Source organism: Mustela nigripes, chromosome 1 (assembly GCF_022355385.1).
Source record: "Mustela nigripes isolate SB6536 chromosome 1, MUSNIG.SB6536, whole genome shotgun sequence".
Lineage (NCBI taxonomy): Eukaryota > Metazoa > Chordata > Mammalia > Carnivora > Mustelidae > Mustela > Mustela nigripes.
The window spans coordinates 166,390,926-166,409,015 of NC_081557.1; the positions used below are offsets into that span (position 1 = coordinate 166,390,926).

At 36.9% G+C, this 18,090-nt stretch overlaps 1 protein-coding gene across 1 annotated transcript in view; it reads right to left on the reverse strand.

The window, feature by feature from the left end:
• Window positions 1-5,976: 5,976 nt before the first annotated feature.
• TACR3 (tachykinin receptor 3) overlaps window positions 5,977-18,090 on the reverse strand; it is a 78,638-nt gene continuing 66,524 nt past the window's right edge. The window contains exons 4-5 of the mRNA XM_059394873.1: window positions 7,777-7,973; window positions 5,977-6,289 (exon numbers count right to left, since the gene is read on the reverse strand). Of these exons, the coding sequence (XP_059250856.1) occupies window positions 5,977-6,289; window positions 7,777-7,973 (510 nt within the window). The remainder of the gene's footprint in view (window positions 6,290-7,776; window positions 7,974-18,090) is intronic.

Below are 18,090 nucleotides of genomic sequence, written 5' to 3' on the forward strand. Positions count from 1 at the left end.
AATCACTGTCATTGGCGATCAATTCAACTTCATTCCCTGGCCCCTCTCTAGAGGGAAAGGGATAGGACTGAAATCTCCAACCCTTTCATCACAGGGTTCGCCCACATGGCATCTAATCCCAGTCCTTAGGCAGGGTCCAAAAGTCACCTCATTAACATAACAACTCATCATTGCTCTCAGAATTTAGGAAATTCCAAGAGTTTTAAGAGCTTTGTGGTAGAAATGGGACCTAGGGCCAAATAAATATTTCTTTTTCTTTTTTTTTTTTTAAGATTTTATTTATTTTTTTTTTTGACAGAGAGAGACATAGTGAGAAAGGGAACACAAGCAGTGGGAGTCAGAGAGGGAGAACAAGCTTCCCAAGGAGCAGGAAGTCCAATGCAGGACTCCATTCCAGGACCCTGGGATGGGGACCTGAGCTGAAGGCAGACACTTCAATGACTGAGCCACCCTGTATTTTTGTTTTCATTCATCTCAAGTATTTTCTAATTTCCCTGTGATTTCTTCTTTGATCTTTTGATTATTTAAGAACATATCGTTTAATTTCCAAATATTTATGAATCCCTCCCCCCCCCTTTTTTTTTTTGGTTATTGAGTTCTAGTTTCCTTCTAGTGTGATTGAAGAATTTTTTTTTTTTTTTCTAGGAGAAGTGGGAAGCCCCAAGAGGACTGTGAGCAAAGGAGTAAAATGATGTGAAGTTATTTTAAAAGAATCACTCTGATTGCTTTATTGAGAATCAATTTTAGGGATGCATGGGTAGAGACTTTGGCAATAATCCATGTAGGAGATGATGGTAGCTTGGACCAGGTTTGTAGCAGTTGACATGGTATCAGTTGAACCTTGGGTATATTTTAAGAGCTTAGAGAATGTCCTGATGCTTTGGATGTGTGGTGGACAGTGAAGACATCCTGCTCCTGTTTTTCTCTTCCCTTTATGTTAAGTTGGTAAGATATGGTGGAGGATACTTGGCTTGTATCTGAGTGGGGTTGAGGAAGTAGATCAAAGAAGATGTCTTTACAGGTGTTGGAAATGGATAGGCAATGAGGGTCACTGCTGACATCTGACATGGAATTGTCTCTGGCCACTCTTCTCAGAGCAGATAGGAGAATGCAAAGAAAGCAGTCTGTGGAGCTGCCCAGGAAGCCTGAAAAGAAATTTTTCTGTGTTCTCTTCCTCATCTATTTTCTTTTGAAGTTTAACATTCTTATTCTTCAACCTAAAATGGCTGCATCTTTCCTAAGAAGTGATTTAACTTCTCTCATCCAAAGCTACTTCTATTAACTGGCCATTTCTAACCCTTCACCTATCCAGCTTTCCCCTGCCTGGGGGCCCAGGGCCAGATAGCACATTCCCAGAACACTCATACATAATCCATGAAGTCTTGTGCAGACTCTGAAAATGGCCCAGGGCTAAGGGATAGGAGGCTATATGGCTACTAATGCCTCAAAGAGCTTTGGATGGGGGCAGAATGACAGGCATGAAAAGGTTCTTTTAATATTCTCCCCATGCACATAATGATACTAATGATGTTTTGAACATGTGTTTATTGTTTGGCCCTGTCCTATTCATGCATTAGCTCATTCAGTTCTCACATTAGTGTTTTGAAAAAATCACTATTTTCTATTTTTTATTGATAAGTTAAATGAGGCTTAGAGCAGATTTACTTGCCCCCGTTCCCCCAGCTTGCTTTGGTGAGGCTTAGATTTAAACTCATCTGTCATTTATTAGAGATCTGATGCTCTCTAAAATGCTATGCTCTGTACTCAACTTCATACTCTTTCCCTTCTATATTCCAATTCATGTACTCTCCACACAGAATATTTTGTACATTTTGATAACTTTTCTTTCCATAGATGCTTTTTTTCCTGCGTCAAGTTAACTTAGAAAAACTAGATATTTTCAATGAGGATAACTAAGGAAGAAAGCAAAGCACAATCTAGTTCTGAGGGTGAGAGTGTTTAGATAATATAGGATCTTCCATAATATATATTTTGCTAGCCTGTAGGGAAATACTAGGACTGCTTTTGTTTTTAATATTATTTTTAATAGTTTTAAAGAAAAAAGCAAAAGCAAATCTGTCACATATTAACCACATATACAAAGGGTATGAATGTATTAAACTATTCAGTATAATCAGAACAACTTAAAAATACTTAATTCACTAGCTACAAACTTTATATTTATTTCTTATATACACAGAATTTTTGCCTATTTTATAACACACAATCACTGACCTTGTATAGAGCTATTGTACGTTATTCTTCATTCCTGCTTAGCCCTAAGGGAAATTATTAGAACATTATTCTACATGGCCTGTGTCATGCTCCAATTCATTTCCTTAACTTTTAGAATGTTATCAGCAACAAGTGGGATCTCAATTTGTTACTGTTAAAAGTATGAGAAATTGTAACTCTCCTGACTTTGCATTCCATGGAATAATTTACCAGACATTAATCAGAAGTTTTTTTATGTAATTCTGCATTAACAAAATTCAAGTTCAAATCTGAGCTGGCTAGCATTGATTTTTTTCAATTTTATTTTGTGCTTCGGAGGTTTGATGGTAAGCTTCTTGGCATTCTTCTGCATGCTTTGTAAGCATGGAGGTCACTTTGAAGTTGGTCGGATCTCTGTTGATAAGAGATTGGCAGGATCTGGAGAAGAATACAGATTTGGCTGCTGGGTCAGAAATGTCATCCTCATGAAGTTGGGAGATGGAATAATGCAGCAGAATACTAAGCTTGCTAAAAAATAAAAGATGTTAGATAAGGTTCTACAATAGTCATGTTTGCTTTAATATTTTCCTATGCAGATAATTTCAAAAGCACTTTTTCCAGACACAAAATAATGAAAATACAGCCTCCATTATTTATTTACTTTGGTCTTTTAAAAAATACTTACAATGATGCAAGTCTTTTTGATTTCCTCAGACTTTTCTCAAAATATTTTGTATTTTTCTGTTGCTGACCTAAATCCAAAATATCCTAGGATGTTTTAACCATCTGCCTATTATTTCTAGTCAGTTTTTACCTTCAAATAATGAAAAAAATTTGGAGTGAACTTTAACATCAGAGGGTAGTGTGAATTTTGGAGGTAAATTATTCTAAGCCCTGACATATGTGAACATATCAGCATAGCTTTATTTAAAGTGACCTCTACTGGATATGGTTTCCATGTGTATTATTCCATAATTCTCAGTGTCAAAATTCAGACAAAAGGGCTAAAATCCTCTTTCACATTGTTCTCATTTTATTATTTTTAAACCTTAAAAATTCTGCTTCATAACTTTCCTTTAAGGTCATAAATACCGAGTGAATGATGTCAGTTTCCTTGGTGCCATCTGGACCTAAGGTATTTCTGTCACACTCAAAAGGTGAAAGCTGGTAAGCACAGCAACAACAAATCTCCTGGAAAACCCCGAACAAACAAACAAACAAATAAACTAAAAAAAGGAGTCAAACAAAACAGCAGATTGAAGCAATATTTTTCCTTAGATGTCTTAACAAATTATACTAAATTTTCCTAGCATACGAAGGCCAGGAAATAGGTTTTTCAAACTGCATTTGGTGGTGGCTAACTACAGTGAACCCAAGAGCCAAACTTCATGTTCATGGGCTGCAGCTGAATATGGTCCTATATGTAATTAGAATGTTAATTAATGCCAGTCTCAGAATCGTTTGTAAATTTAAGAAGATAATGTTTGCTTTAAAATATGAGGCTTTTTTCTTGACACTTTCACATTGTAGGATAAGCATTTAAATGTTTTGAAATGAACATTTAAAAAATTATAGGGGCGCCTGGGTGGCTCAGTGGGTTAAGCCCATGATCTCAGGGTCCTGGGATCGCGTCCCGCATCGGGCTCTCTGCTCAGCAGGGAGCCTGCTTACCTCTCTCTCTCTGCCTGCCTCTCCTACTACTTGTGATTTCTCTCTGTCAAATAAATAAATAAAATCTTTAAAAAAAAATAAAAAATAAAAAATTATATTCAACAATTAAATCCTAAATAATGATACATTTCTCATCTCAAGCATGCACACATGCCTCATAGATTTTATTGATCTTTCTGTGGCTACTGTGTAACAACCATTTACTATTTTAGCATTCGGTTTTTAATTCTTTGAAGCTATTAGATACATTAGGATGATTGTATTTGCACACTTGTGAGTGTATATATGTGAGTCTGTTTATTGGTACAATCAGAAGAAATCAGCTTAAACACATGGTGGAGGTGTATAGATTTTTTTTTTTAATACTTTGTACTAATTAGATATTTCTGGCTTCGGGCCCAAAATAGGAAAGAGGATTGGAAAATTTAATGTAGTGGCAGCAATGGACCATGATTTTCTTTTGAATAATTGCTTTTACCATGTTCTTCATAATAGTTGGTTCTGTATTGGTGGAGGCATAACAATCCAATAAAGCATTACAAGTAATTAATTTAGCTGGATAGCTTTAACAAAAATCTAACTGAATATTTTAAACTTTCTGAAAAGTTTGTATTGTACATACACATTTTCAGGTTTCTGCTTTTTTGAACAAAATTGACAGTATCTTTAATTCAAAGAAATATTTATAGCGCTGAAATCTACACTTAAAGTGTGCTTTTTTTTGTTATAGCTCTCAGAAATATGACAGTAATTTTTTTTATAGTAAAAAGATGCTTCTTTAGGATGATTAGCTCATTTCTTTCTGGGGGATGTCTGCATTATTTAAACAGACAAAAGGAAAGCTCTCTGTGGAAAGGTGTAAATTATACTCTTGTTTGCATGGTATTAGTTCACATATATCCAACTCTTGTTCTACTTTCTATTCTAACAGTTGATTCACCTTTCTACACATGTTTATTAGTACATATGGGTGTACATTGACTTATTTTCTAAGGATTTGCATTTGAGTCTATTTTCTGATACTTTCCCCTAATCTTTACTCTTATTTTCAATGGAGGGAGAGGACAGGAGAAGGATGCTATAAAATTGATAAAGTCGATGTCCGTCTTAAGCTTTTTCCTTGACTTATGGGGAGAAGCACTTCTTCCTTTGGAGCTGGTGGATGTTCCTGTCTGCCATCATTAAGTATGAATGACTGTCTTTAACTCATGACTAAAAGTTGGTAGCCAGTTTCAGATACAAATGGGATTCTTCCCTTCTTCATTAGAAGGCATCTTTAATGTTTTATAATCTGCCTGTTTTCTAAAATTTTTGAAAAATATTTATGAAAAATAAAGTAAGAGGATCATAGGAGTTTGTTTTGTCCTTTTAAGGACAAAGTAGTCCTAACTTGGACTCTTTCTTAGCTTGGTACTTTATATAATGGTCAAAAAGTAAAGGATTATTTTTTTTTCTTTTGAAGCCATTTTGTCAGAGAAAATAATAAAGAGAATGACATGTTCAGCTGTCTAATAATTTTACTAGATTTCCTTTCCAATTACATTTCATGGAGAAAATCTTTAAATCTTTAAAATTTTTCATTCTACAAAGTGAGTTCATTTGAGCAAAAAATTTCACTAATTCCTATTCTTCGAGGCAGTTTTCCTTCATTCTAGTGGGAAGATGAATCATTTTTTCCCTGTTTTATAGCTATAGATGAAAATGTTTCATTTATATAGATTTTGTTTTTATTCACTCACAATTTTATTTTTAAAGCTTTTTTAATCTCTTGGAAAAATCATATGTTATTTTGTGTCGTAAATATATAATTGCTATTTTTAAATGAGAAAAAATTTTAGAAGTATGTTTCAAATCTATTTTTAGTTTGTTGATGTAATAATTTAGAGTTTTCAAAGAATAAATGGACAGCTTATTTAATTTTTGAGGGGTCAAATATCTTAATAGTGTCTTTGTTACATTTCTATTCTACCTTCCTCAGTTGAAGCCCGGCTGCCCAAAATTGCCCTCCGTTTCCAGAGAGTAGGTAGGGCAGGACTTCCAAACAGGAGAATAGGGCTTATATTTTATAATCTGCCTCTTTGTGAAATGAATTTAGGAATATTCATCCACAGAGGTATGGGGCGAATTTATGAAACTTGACGTGGTGGAGGCAGATTTGGAATTCCTGTGGGAGCAACCACTGAAGCTCGGATCTCTTGGAGTCGCTCTCTTCTTCCGGCTGGATTTGGTGTTGTCTGCCTCACTGGGCTCAAACTCCACTGTCATGGACTCCATCCTGGTCACCGTGTACAGGCTGCTTTGCCGAGTGGGGAGAAACCTGGTGGTCTTGAGCTCTAGCTCCTCATAGCTAGAAACTTCAATGAAAGGACACCAGCGGAAGGCTCTTTTGAAGCCAGCTCGAAATCTGAAGAGAAGCAGGCCACAGAAAGAAAAAAATCACGTTTTCAAGTGGAAATTCCTTTGAACTGTCACAGAAAGCCCTACTTCAGGCAAGTAAACAAAATCAAATTTTGAATTTGCCAAACTCTTAAAATGTATGCCACAGTATTGGTACTAGTCCTTCAAGTTTTCTTGTTTGAATTTTAATGTCTTATCAATGAGAAGGAAGTCATCAAAGAGTGAAAGCACGGCATCAGGTAATCCTTATGCCAAAGAAACAGTGTACATTTCTTCAGTCACTTTATACGTTTGCAGAAGTGTAATTGAATTAGGCTTGGCGGTTAAGGCACTTAAAAATGACATATTTCAAAATAACTTCTTTCAGAAATGATTACATATTTTTACATTAAAGTCCCATTTAATGTTAGAATTAATTGCTAATCTTGAAGGTTTTTATCTAATGATATATGAAAGCACAGAATCCCTTGTTTTGTAAACCATTAAGTGAAGTTGATTAAAAACAGATGTACTGCTTGTGGGGTGGTTTGAATTGATACACGGCTTATGCAATTAATGAAAAAAAAAAAAAGCAGAATTAAGTGTTTAACAAACTGAAGGGATAGTGTAATGGAGGCCCGACTGCAAAGAGAGTTAGGGATTTGGTTCACAGTTACTCACATGAAGTTGTTTCTAGTTGTGCTCAAAACACATTGGTTTTTTTAGGGAATCATCAGTCTTAAGAAATTTACCCCTGCTCCTCCATGTGTCTTTACATACTACCAAGGTGTTTTTATCTGGAAACAACATTTTACCTTCCTTTCCAGTCTTAAGTTTGGCTACAAATACTACCCTTTAAAAACTTTACTGTGCAAGTAGCTTTGCCTTGACCACTTCAATTTCCTCACTGCCCATTTCCATGGATACTGCCCCCTGTCTTACTCACTGACCTCATTATATAGGCAGAAGGGGCAGAAGGATTGGAATTCTCCTGGCCTTACTGATTCTAGAACCCTCACAGCAACATCTTCTATTTTGAAGTCTGTTTACAAGACATCCTTGTTAATAGAGATTCACATATGTCATCCTCTCTCCCCATATAAAAATTATCTGTATATTTCTATGGAGTGTCTTCATTTCTCTGAGGACTTGAGCACATATTCAACTCACCTCCTTCAATCATGATGGATTTTTTTTTTCTTTTTGTGCAGACAAAATTTGGAAGGGTTTGGAGGGAGAATTTAGACCATATAAAAATTTCCCAGTTAGAACTTCTAAATTATTGTAATTATAATTTTTAATTGTAATTGTTATTGTAATTGTTAAAGTGGGATATTTTATAAAGTAGGTTGAAGTCTAGGAAAAAAATCAAGCTTTGTACTCCCCTCAGTGAATTTTTAAAATTTTCCTTCTTTTTGACATTTTTAATTTGTACCAAGAAGCTGGAACAACATCATATGCTTTCAGCTAAGCCAGGAGGGATAAGAAGCTTGGGTTTGATAATTTCATTTCTACCTTTTATTCAGGCAGCAGTAGATGATGGGGTTGTACATGGTCGAGCTCATTGCCAGCCAAAAGCTGGCCAGGTAGACCTGCTGGATGTATTTCCACCTATTTAGCTGTTGATAGACTGCAGTGAGGATGAAGTAAATATGATAAGGCAGCCAGCAGATGGCAAATGTCACCACAACAATTATCATCATTTTTACAACCTAGAAAGAAAGAAGGAAAGAGGTCAATTCTGGAAAATTTTAAAGTCATTAAATATATTTGTTGCAGTAGCTTACTGTAAATCATATTTTTCTGCCAATATAGTTAAATACATAGCATGCCCGAGGATTAGTATTAAAAAAGTGGGAGGTAAGCTAGGGACAGCTGCCTTAGATAAGTCTCAAGAAAGCTATGCTGATGTCACCATTCCTTCTTTATCTAACCCAAGTGAATGGGTTACACTAACTCAAACAGAAACACATATATATTAGATGGCCTGAAGAAAATGAGTGTTTAGAAGAATCCAACGAGCTTAGGGGAGAGAAGAGCAAGATTGGCTGTGCTGGCCTGAACAGCAAAATAGCAGAGATATATCTAGAGAAACCGACTGTTGAGTCATGGTGGGGGTAAATTAGGCTCCAAGGGCTGAGCTGGTTCCTCCATATTTACTATAGCCTGACTATATAGCTTAAGACTATTCAGATTTCTTTACTCTAATACCATGTCGATGAGGCAACCTTTTGAATGTCAACTTGGTTTCTCTTATAATCTGGTATTGGGGAAGGTTTCTCTGGACAGTGATTATGAATATTCACATTAGTCTGAGGAAATATCATTAGCTTTAAATTTAAAAATAGTCAACTGTTTTATACATTAGGTCTTATGAATTTGGTAAGCATGGATTGTTTTCTTGGCTTCCACACCTTTGAAACAAAATATTCTAAAGAGTCCTGGCCAAAGTAACATATCAACTTTTGTTTCTCCACCACTGGACCTTAACTTCCTAAATGGCAGAGAGAATGTCTTGATTATCTTAATATTCTCAGCATCTAGCACAATTTGAAGCATATAGCTGACAAATAATAGCATATGGAATTAATGAATAATGAATGACAATGTACAATTTAAAATAGTAGGTTGAACGGAAGGATATTTTATGTGTCCCTAAATGAAATAAAATCTGTCCATTGTCTGTGACTATAAGAAAGGTAGACTCAAAGCAGCTTGGCTTTGTGTGGAAAATGAGATAATAATAAAATGATGACCTTATTTAATATTTTTCACTAACAATCTGCCTACTAAATTTGTCCATACTTCTTTTGGCAATTTGGAAATAGTAAAATGTTTAGAATGATATATGTTAAATAAAAGAATTTGGGAGCTCATCCCTAGTCACATCAGCACAGAAATCAGAGAGAGTCCTGATATCAGTGATTTATGAAGCATCTTAGAACTAAGAAAAGATGATATTTATGGACTGGACTCATCATTTCACTGCAAGTTAGGGATTCAGATGAAAAGTTGGCAAGGTTAAGAGTCAGGAGAGACATGATTCTAGAACAAGGCAAAGCATGAAGTGGATCAGTGTTGGAAGGCAAAGCTTTCCCAAGAGCCTGATCACTGTACCGTCCAGGTAATAAGTACTAAGCTTCATTAGAGCTGAAGATCTAGGTCAATAGCCCACAGAATGTTATCAGTGGCCATACCACCAAAAGCATTTTTTTTCTCAGTGCTCTTTAAACTGATTTTTTTCCCCCTGAAAAGCTGTATTCAGATTTCTGCATTTATCTCTCCGATTTCTTATTTATATATTTGTGGAATGTAAATAAGAACCACATTTTATTATAATTCACATTTATACAATGCTTCATGTATTTAACAACTGATTAGCTGGTTTTCAATTGTGCTTTAGGAAACTGAGGCAAAGACCAAAAGATTTGACCACTGTGATTCATGAAACAAGGCTGGAGTTTTAAAACTAAGATTCCTAAGTCTTTTTTCTTTCTACTTACATTAATAACATTTACTGAATGTCTCTTGGGTCTAGAAAACAGAATAGAGAAAAATAATGAGTAGAGGACCCATCTCTTATCCTGAAGAAGCTTAGAATATAATGAAAACAATATAAATAAAAAATACATTGAAATGTGGTGAATATAAACATGTGTGTATGCAATTGAAATAATATTTGTGAGAACTTACTAGTTTATTATAAGCAAGAATGATTCAGTGCCTGGTAACTAGCTCAGGGACAGAAGACTGAATGAAACAAGTTCTACTACTGCCTTTTAATTTCAACTATACGAACATCATACTACTCCTTGAACACGACAGGCAAGCTCCTGCCCCCAATTATTTGCCCTCCAGAACACTGGTCCCCCAGTTATTCCCACGGTACCATCCTCATGCTCTTCTCGCCTTTGCACAGCTGTTACTTTCTCTGTGACTCCCTTCTGACCAACCCATGTAAGACTGCAGTCTGCCCGTTCTTTATTTTCAGTTTGTTATGTTTGTTCTTTACTTTCTGTCTCCTCATGTTGGAATATAAAAGAGCAAGAATTTTCTGCTTGCTTGCTTTTTTTTGTTGATGGATTCAGACATATAGATTGGATTTCATACATAATCGGTGCTCAGAAATTTTCAAAAATAAATACATGAAAGTGAATTAAAAAAAAAAAAAAAAGAAACCAAGAGTCATATAGGGGGTGAAGTGGTGTCTTTGATTTTAGTTGGTCATTAATCACTGGTGTCATTTGTCCTCCAAGTTTAAAATAGGCATGTATGTATAAAATGAGCTCAATATTTTATTGCTCTTTCATTTTTCATTTAAAAGAGTATGAGTGTACAAATGATATAATCAGTATTTTAGGTGTGTGAAAGCATTAAATTTTATTCTGAATTAATGTTAAGGGCCAAAAAAAAAATACTGCATCAGTGTGAACATGGTACAGGCTACTCTGTTAAATATGGTATCAGCAAATATACATAAGAGCTTCTTGGAATGCTTTTTTTTGCAGGCTGACCACAAACTCCCTGTGCATGAAATTGTTATCCAACAATAGTAATTAAAGACCTACAAAGGCTATTAGAATCTTTTAAGTGTCTTCCAACCATCAATGTGCAAGAAGTCCATAATGTGGAAAAATTAAAGTGGATGTGGAAAATTAAATTAAATGAAAATGCCTCTGGAATGGAAATTTCAGATAACTTCTAATTCATGGATATAGGGCCTTATGGACCTTGTTATAAAACATTTAGAAACTTATTTGAAAATAAGGAAAAATCTAAGAGACCCTACAAGACCCTAAAAGATTTGAAAATAAGGAAAAATCAAAAGGACTCTAAATGAAAAGATCTTCTACATGGTTATAATACACTTCACTTATTTCTATAAAATACATTTTAACTGTTAGCTTCAGTCTTGCTCACACAATCTTGTGGAATTATTTACGATATCAAACTTTCGGGACTCCAGCTGTAATGTAAATGCAAAAACCAGGTCTTTCGGTGGAAGAAATTGCATTGCTTTGTCAAGTGTCTAAAGCAAATCAGCACTTTGAAGCACAAACCTTGAGCAATGATAGATGCACAAATATCATGAGCTGCTCACCGGAGTCTCATGGCTGGACGATGGCACTAGCATATAAATACTAATCAGGAAAGGTGTTCAGTTTGGTAGCCTTCCTGAAAATCCTGAAATTTTTAGGCAAGATAAGAGACCAGGGCAGAGACAATTCAAATCTTTCACCATGTGTCACAACTTGATATAAATGATCGATTGATTTTGGGTATTTCATAAATCTGAGCTATGTCCCACTTCTGGGACAACGAGATTTATTTTCCATTTTCCATGGCAACAAGAACAGTCATGGCTGCCCACTGTCCTTGGCACAGACACTTACGAGCAGGAGAAAGAAGGGAGATGGGACAAGTGATGTAGTTCCCACAGTTCTACTGCCTGTTTTTAGTAGTTAAGGATCCACTTTACTCACATAGATAGGATTGAAATGCATGACCTGGTAAGTGAAAATAAGCTTTGGGCACCTTTTCTTTGTGTATCAAAGGGAAAAACAAATCTTTGATTTTTGTATCCTGTACAGATTAGACTGGAATGCCTGCAGATGTTCTTATCTTTCATATTAAATTAGTGTAGGAGGGATGATTTGGGGTTTAGGTCATAAAAGAGAAAAAAAAGTAAGTCTAGGAAATGAAATGGAAGAGTGCCAACTATAAAATATGTCTAGGACTATATTCTTCAGTAGAGGATTTATTCTTCCTAAATGTATGAACTGGAAATTTTTAACGCCATGGGACAGGAAGCTTCTTGTTTGGATTAGAACCCCTCAGAATGCATGTTCTGGAGAACCGTCCCATGGGTCACACCCTACCACTTCACCACACCTTTTGTCCACAGAAATGTTCTTAAACGAACTGTTATATTTCTTTTAGTCAAAATTGCAAACCTGCTTATTTTAACCACACATTAGCAAATTAAAATATATTCTCCAAAGTAGGTATGGGAAAAATTTCAATAAAAGTGTCAAAAGGAAAAGTACCATTTCATGGGCTATTTAGGCTCAGCTTTTGCTGTTGCAGTTACATTCAGTAAGCATAAAAATTTCAGTTTTGAGAAAGAAAATAAGAACCCAGTAATAACAGTTGTGAAGAAAAAAAAGGCACCATGGTCTAGAAGCCGAGTTGAATTTTGCTAGTGATTTTAGAATTAGATAAGAATACAGGCACTGTAAAAGACAATTATCATATGATCTCTCTGATACGAGAAATTTGAGAGGTATGGCGGGGGCTTGTGGGGGGTAGGGAAGGAAAAAATGAAAGAAGATGGGATCGGGAGGTAGACAAAGCATAAGAATCTTAATCTCACAAAACAAACTAAGGGTTGCTGGGGGGGTATGGATAAGGTGGTTGGGTTATGGACATTGGGGAGGGTATGTGCTATGGTGACTGCTGTGAATTGTGTGAGCCTTGACGATTCACAGACCTATACTCCTTGGGCAAATAATATATTATATGTTAATAAAAATTTTAAAAAATGCGCTGTTGGTGTCATCCAAGAAATGTGACACTGGTGCTATCCCCAAGCAATGTGAGAATGTAGTTAAGTTAGTGTGGAGTCATGTCTGTGAGAAGTTATGTCAACCCCAAACAAATGAGAATAACCTGTGTGTGTGTGTGTGGAGGTTCAAGTGTGGAAAACATTTGTGTGTGTGTGTGTGTGTGTGTGTGTACAGTGTTGTATTTGGACTCTCCTTCTTTACATGTTATTATGGTTTGTTTTTAGTGTATTTTCATTTTTTCCATTGAAAACTTAAACTTTGAGAGCATCATAAGATTTTAGGCTTATCATCATAAGCCTAAAGATCTAAAGTCAAAGAAAGCAGTGCAGCCCACAAAAGGAAGATGAGATGAAATTAAGAAAAGGAAGTATATTAAAGCAAGATGTGTAAAGACTGATATTATGGGATCATGGTTGGAGATAAAAATGTGTGGAGGCTTCTTATGGAGAAAGTTGTGTTCCCCCATTCTTTGGTTAAGTTTACAAGGTTTGCTTATTTATTCATTTATTTTTCTCTAGCTTTATTGGGATATAATTGTTATCTAATGTGTACAATATGATAACTTGATACATGTATGGTTTGTGAGATGATTACCACAATAAGCATTCACATAATTACCGTTTTTGGTTTGTGTGCATGTGTGGTAAATACACTGAAATTTTACCAGCAACTTTCCAGTATATGATCCAGTCTAGTTAACTATAGTCCCCATGCTTCACATCAGATCCTCAGACTGTATTCATCTTATAACTGGGCCAGTAGGAGACCTGCAGGGAGGCATCCCAAGCTCCTTGTGGACTGGCTTCCTGTAGAGTCTATGACTGGTAGTAGAATCTAAGTCCCTCTGCTGGGTTCCATGTACCCTGCTTGCTATTTTCCCAGTCACTCACCTGCTTCCTAGTTTAGCAGTTCATGACTTAATTCTCTGACTGGAGGGAGATAATGGGCCTTTTTGGCAGCACCCCACAGAGCTGGGGCAGAGTGTACTCACTCACTCACTCACTCACTCATATACTTCAATTTTTGCCCTTGGGAGAAATCACCCCTGAGGAAGACCTTCTTGGCACTGAGCTGTGTCACTTTCAGGGAGAGGTGATGTGGGTGCGGTTAAGCTGTTCCTCTTACCCTCTCCATAGCATCTGCCTTAGACTTTTTTTCTCTAATGCTATGCTAGAACTTCTCTGCTAGACTCCTGGACTTCCACATGGCTCTCTGGTCCATGGGTGATTATCTAAATCAGTATTTTCCACGGCTCCTGGACTGGAGCTAAGAGGAGCTATGGTTGGTTCACAGGCCATGGTAGGGTCCACAGCTGCACGGAAATCTCTATATCCATTACCTGACTCATGGTGGGTGGGACTCCTCCCAGATTCCTTCACCTTGGTGTTGGTGAAAGAACCAAATCCAAATGAGGCGAGAGCCAAATCCTCCAGGATATAGAACTGTTTCTGGGTCGATAGCTGGGACCTTGTTTTAGCCTCCTGGATGCAGGCCTGCCTTCTCAAAATGACTCTCCTTTTTCTTGGACCGCACCAGATCTATCTAGATCCTTCAGCATCCACAAAAGCACTTTTGCCTCTGGATGGATGCCACATTGTTATTAAAGAGATAACAAGAGATGTCTTATTTTGTCATCTTGGTGATGTCAGTCTTCAAAATTCATGTTGATGTCTTAATCTCAGTACCTCAGCATGAGTCTGAATTTGGAGATAGGGGGTTGAAAGAGATAATTAAACTAAAGTGAGTTCATTAGGAGGGGGCCTCAGTCAGTATGACTGGTGCTGTTGAAAGAAAAAGTGATTAGAACACTGACACACAGAGGGAAGACCATGCAAGACAGAGGTTTGCAGTCATCTGCACACCAAGCAGAGAAGCCTTAGAGGAAACCATCTCAGACAACACCTTCCACTCAGATGACTCACCTCCAAAACAGTGAAAAAAATAAATGTTGTTTAAACCACCAGTCTATTGTATTTTGCTATGGCAACCTGAAATGCCAGCAACAATGTTTGAAATGCTGAGAACACTAGATGATATCCTTCATGCCAGCAAACTTGGAGGCAGAATACTCTACAGGGCCCCAGAAAATGGAGGCTTCCAGAGAGGTTTGGATCACCCATAGAATTGCTCTTATCAATATCAGAAATAGACTAGGATCTCCATTTGCATCAGATGAGCCTCTCTTAGGTTATATATGGTCTTCCTCAGGAGCTCTGTTTTCCATGGTAATTCCTTGGCAGTAATGACACTGCATATAGAAACCTTGCTTGCTGAATAAGATGATAGATTTTTCTTGGTTGTTCTACTATTCAAAAATCCAATTGAATCTGTCACTTGAGCTTAGACTGAAGAGTGGTCTCTAATTAAGGCAAAAGCCTTCTTTGTTATTATACTTAGGTGTTCACCTCTGAAGGAGCAGAGCTGTTATGACTTCTTAGGTTAGATGAAGAAAATTAAAATAGGAAATAGCCAGAAAACAATTTCTGTGGTTTACAGAAACAATAGAAGTAGATTCATTTACCAGCATTTCCTGAGTATCCAAATAATCAAGAGCAATTTTAACAAAAGTTTTTGAAAAGGAATTGTCATGTATTGTGACTATTGGGACAAAGTCCTGTTTTTGAGGCTTCTGTTTTATTAGAACAGGAAGGAATGTAAGAATATGGTTTAAAAATGTAGATTACGTTAAAGTGTTTGTTTAGCAAATTAACACAAAAATGTGATACAAGAATATAATTCGTAACATGTTGACTGCAAGATAGTGGTCTGGTAATGGGAACGAAGTTTGAAAATCTTTGATCAGTATTTGTGCTTTTAGGGAAAGGGCCTGGGTTGTTACATTTTAACTGGAATGCAGTGAAGAGCCCATTCCTGACTTTGCATTTTAAATGTCTCCGTTCTAAGCTCTAGAAGGTAAAGCAATGTTTTCAAACTTATCCTGTGCTTATTTCACCGCACATTTCAAAGCTTCTATTCCCTTATCTTTTCCCTCCTTAACTAGTTTCTGGTGCCACAAGCTCTGTGCTCCAGAATGCAGCGTTCGCCCCAGGTGCTGCGCTTCATGCACCGGCCAGGTGGTTCTAACACTCATTTTGAGACTCAGCAAAGGAAAATCATACTGACAGCAACATGTTCCTTTGGGTGAGGCAAGGCCAGCAGATGCATTTGAGGGTGACCTTGATGGATGACTCAGTAGAGCTGTGTTCCCTTTTGATTTTAGTAACAGGCTTAGTGCTTTTTATAATCATTAACAAATAAACTTCCCAGTGTATGACTTTCTCTAGCCTTCATGACAAACCTATGACTATATAGCTTCTCCATTTTATGGATGAGAGACTTAAGACTCAGAAGGTGGGGTGCTTCCTCCAGATCCCAAAGGCAGGTTCGGAGCTAGAGTTCCTGGGTCTCTTAATTCTTCATTAGCTAAGGGCTCATTCTCTTTCTCAAGACCTTTAGAAATAGCCCTGGCTTCTTTCCTCATTTAACGTGCTCAGGCAATGGCTAAGTGAAGGATAGTCAGACAACCTTTTTTTTTTTTTTTTTTTTTTTTTTTTTTTGCAAAGGAATTGCCCATTTGAGCTTCAGGTAAGATGAGATCTTGTCCTAATGCTGGAAGATGAAAGATCAAGAGAAGTTGGAATGGTGGAGTGGGCTGGGAGCTTGAAGTTGGAATCTGATTTACCTATTGCTATGGGAATATGGACAGATTTATCTGCATTAAAGCTATGAAATAGGGACTCAGAACTTCAAATATTTTATGGGCTCATGTGGCACCACTTATTTCCACAGACTTCACTTATGCTGAGCATGTTTAAAGACAAATGGACAAGAAGTACCAATTCTTGACAATCTTCTATATTCTTTTCACCTAGTAGCCATAAAGCAGGTCTGCTGAAAAGGATTACTTTAGTCCCAAATAAATAGTTCCTGTTAGGATTTAAGATCCTTTGACATTCACAGAAGGGGACTGAGTGAAGAGAATTTCTGCCTCAGTTACCTTTGTGGGGAATGAGTGTTAAAAAGCAAACAGCCGCAATCAGATTCTGGCTGCTGGCAACATAATTTCGGGTCAGCTCTTCCTTTTCTGTTCCAGGAGCTGGGGCAGGGGGAGATCTGGTATCTCAAGAGTGTGCCTGGCCAGGTGATAAAGGCAAGGCTGACATCATTTGCTCAGCCAAGAGATTTTATATCTTGCGCTATGTTGACATAACTTGTCCTTTTAAAAATGCACTGTTATTGGGGTGCCTGGGTGGCTCAGTGGGTTGATCCTCTGCCTTCGGCTCAGGTCATGATCTCAGGGTCCTGGGATCGAGCCCCACATCCGGCTCTCTGCTCGGCAGGGGGCCTGCTTCCTCCTCTCTGCCTCCTCTCTGCCTGTGTCTCTGCCTACTTGTGATCTCTTTCTGTCAAGTAAATAAATTAAAAAAAAATTTAAAAATACACTGTTATTAATATATTTTGGTCTAAACAGTATGTAAGCCAGTGTCTTAACATACTTGTGCAGTTGGCTTTTTGTCTTGAAGATGTGCATACTTTAATTGCTTTATGAAATAGCATAAATCTAGAATACTTAAAAATATGCTTTACTATGCTAAATCTGGTAGAAAATGATATGAGCCCACTGAATATTCATATTTTTCTGTATGATAATCTAAGAAGGCATGGATTATAAATAATGTTATTGTCCTGATCTGTAGTTACTTTGAAATAAACCTATGTGATTAGCATGTATTACTCTGGAATGCCCTGATCTGATAGCCTTCCCTGTAAAATGCTCTATGCATCTTTTGGGAGGTTATCTCAAGTTCACCTATCTCAATAGCTTCCCTCATTTCTTCACGCAGGTATTGTTAGATATTTCCTAATGACATTTACCAAATCATGCTTACATCTAATAATACAGATGCATATTATAGTCAAGCATGTTTCTGTTTGCTTCCAAATATGGGCATATGCATTGTTTGTTTTTGTGTCTCCAGAACCTAGCATAGTTCTTTTTAAAAAAAAAATTATTTTCTTATTAACCTATAATGTATTATTAGCCCCAGGGGTACAGGTCTGTGAATCGCTAGGTTTACACACTTCACAGCACTTACCATAGGACACACCTTCCCCAATGTCCATAACCCAACCACCCTCTCCCTCCCCCCCTCCCCCCAGCAACACTCAGTTTATTTTGTGAGATTAAGAGTCTCTTATGGTTTGTCTCCCTCCCAATCCCATCTTGTTTCATTTTTTCCTTCCCTACCCCCAAAACCACCCA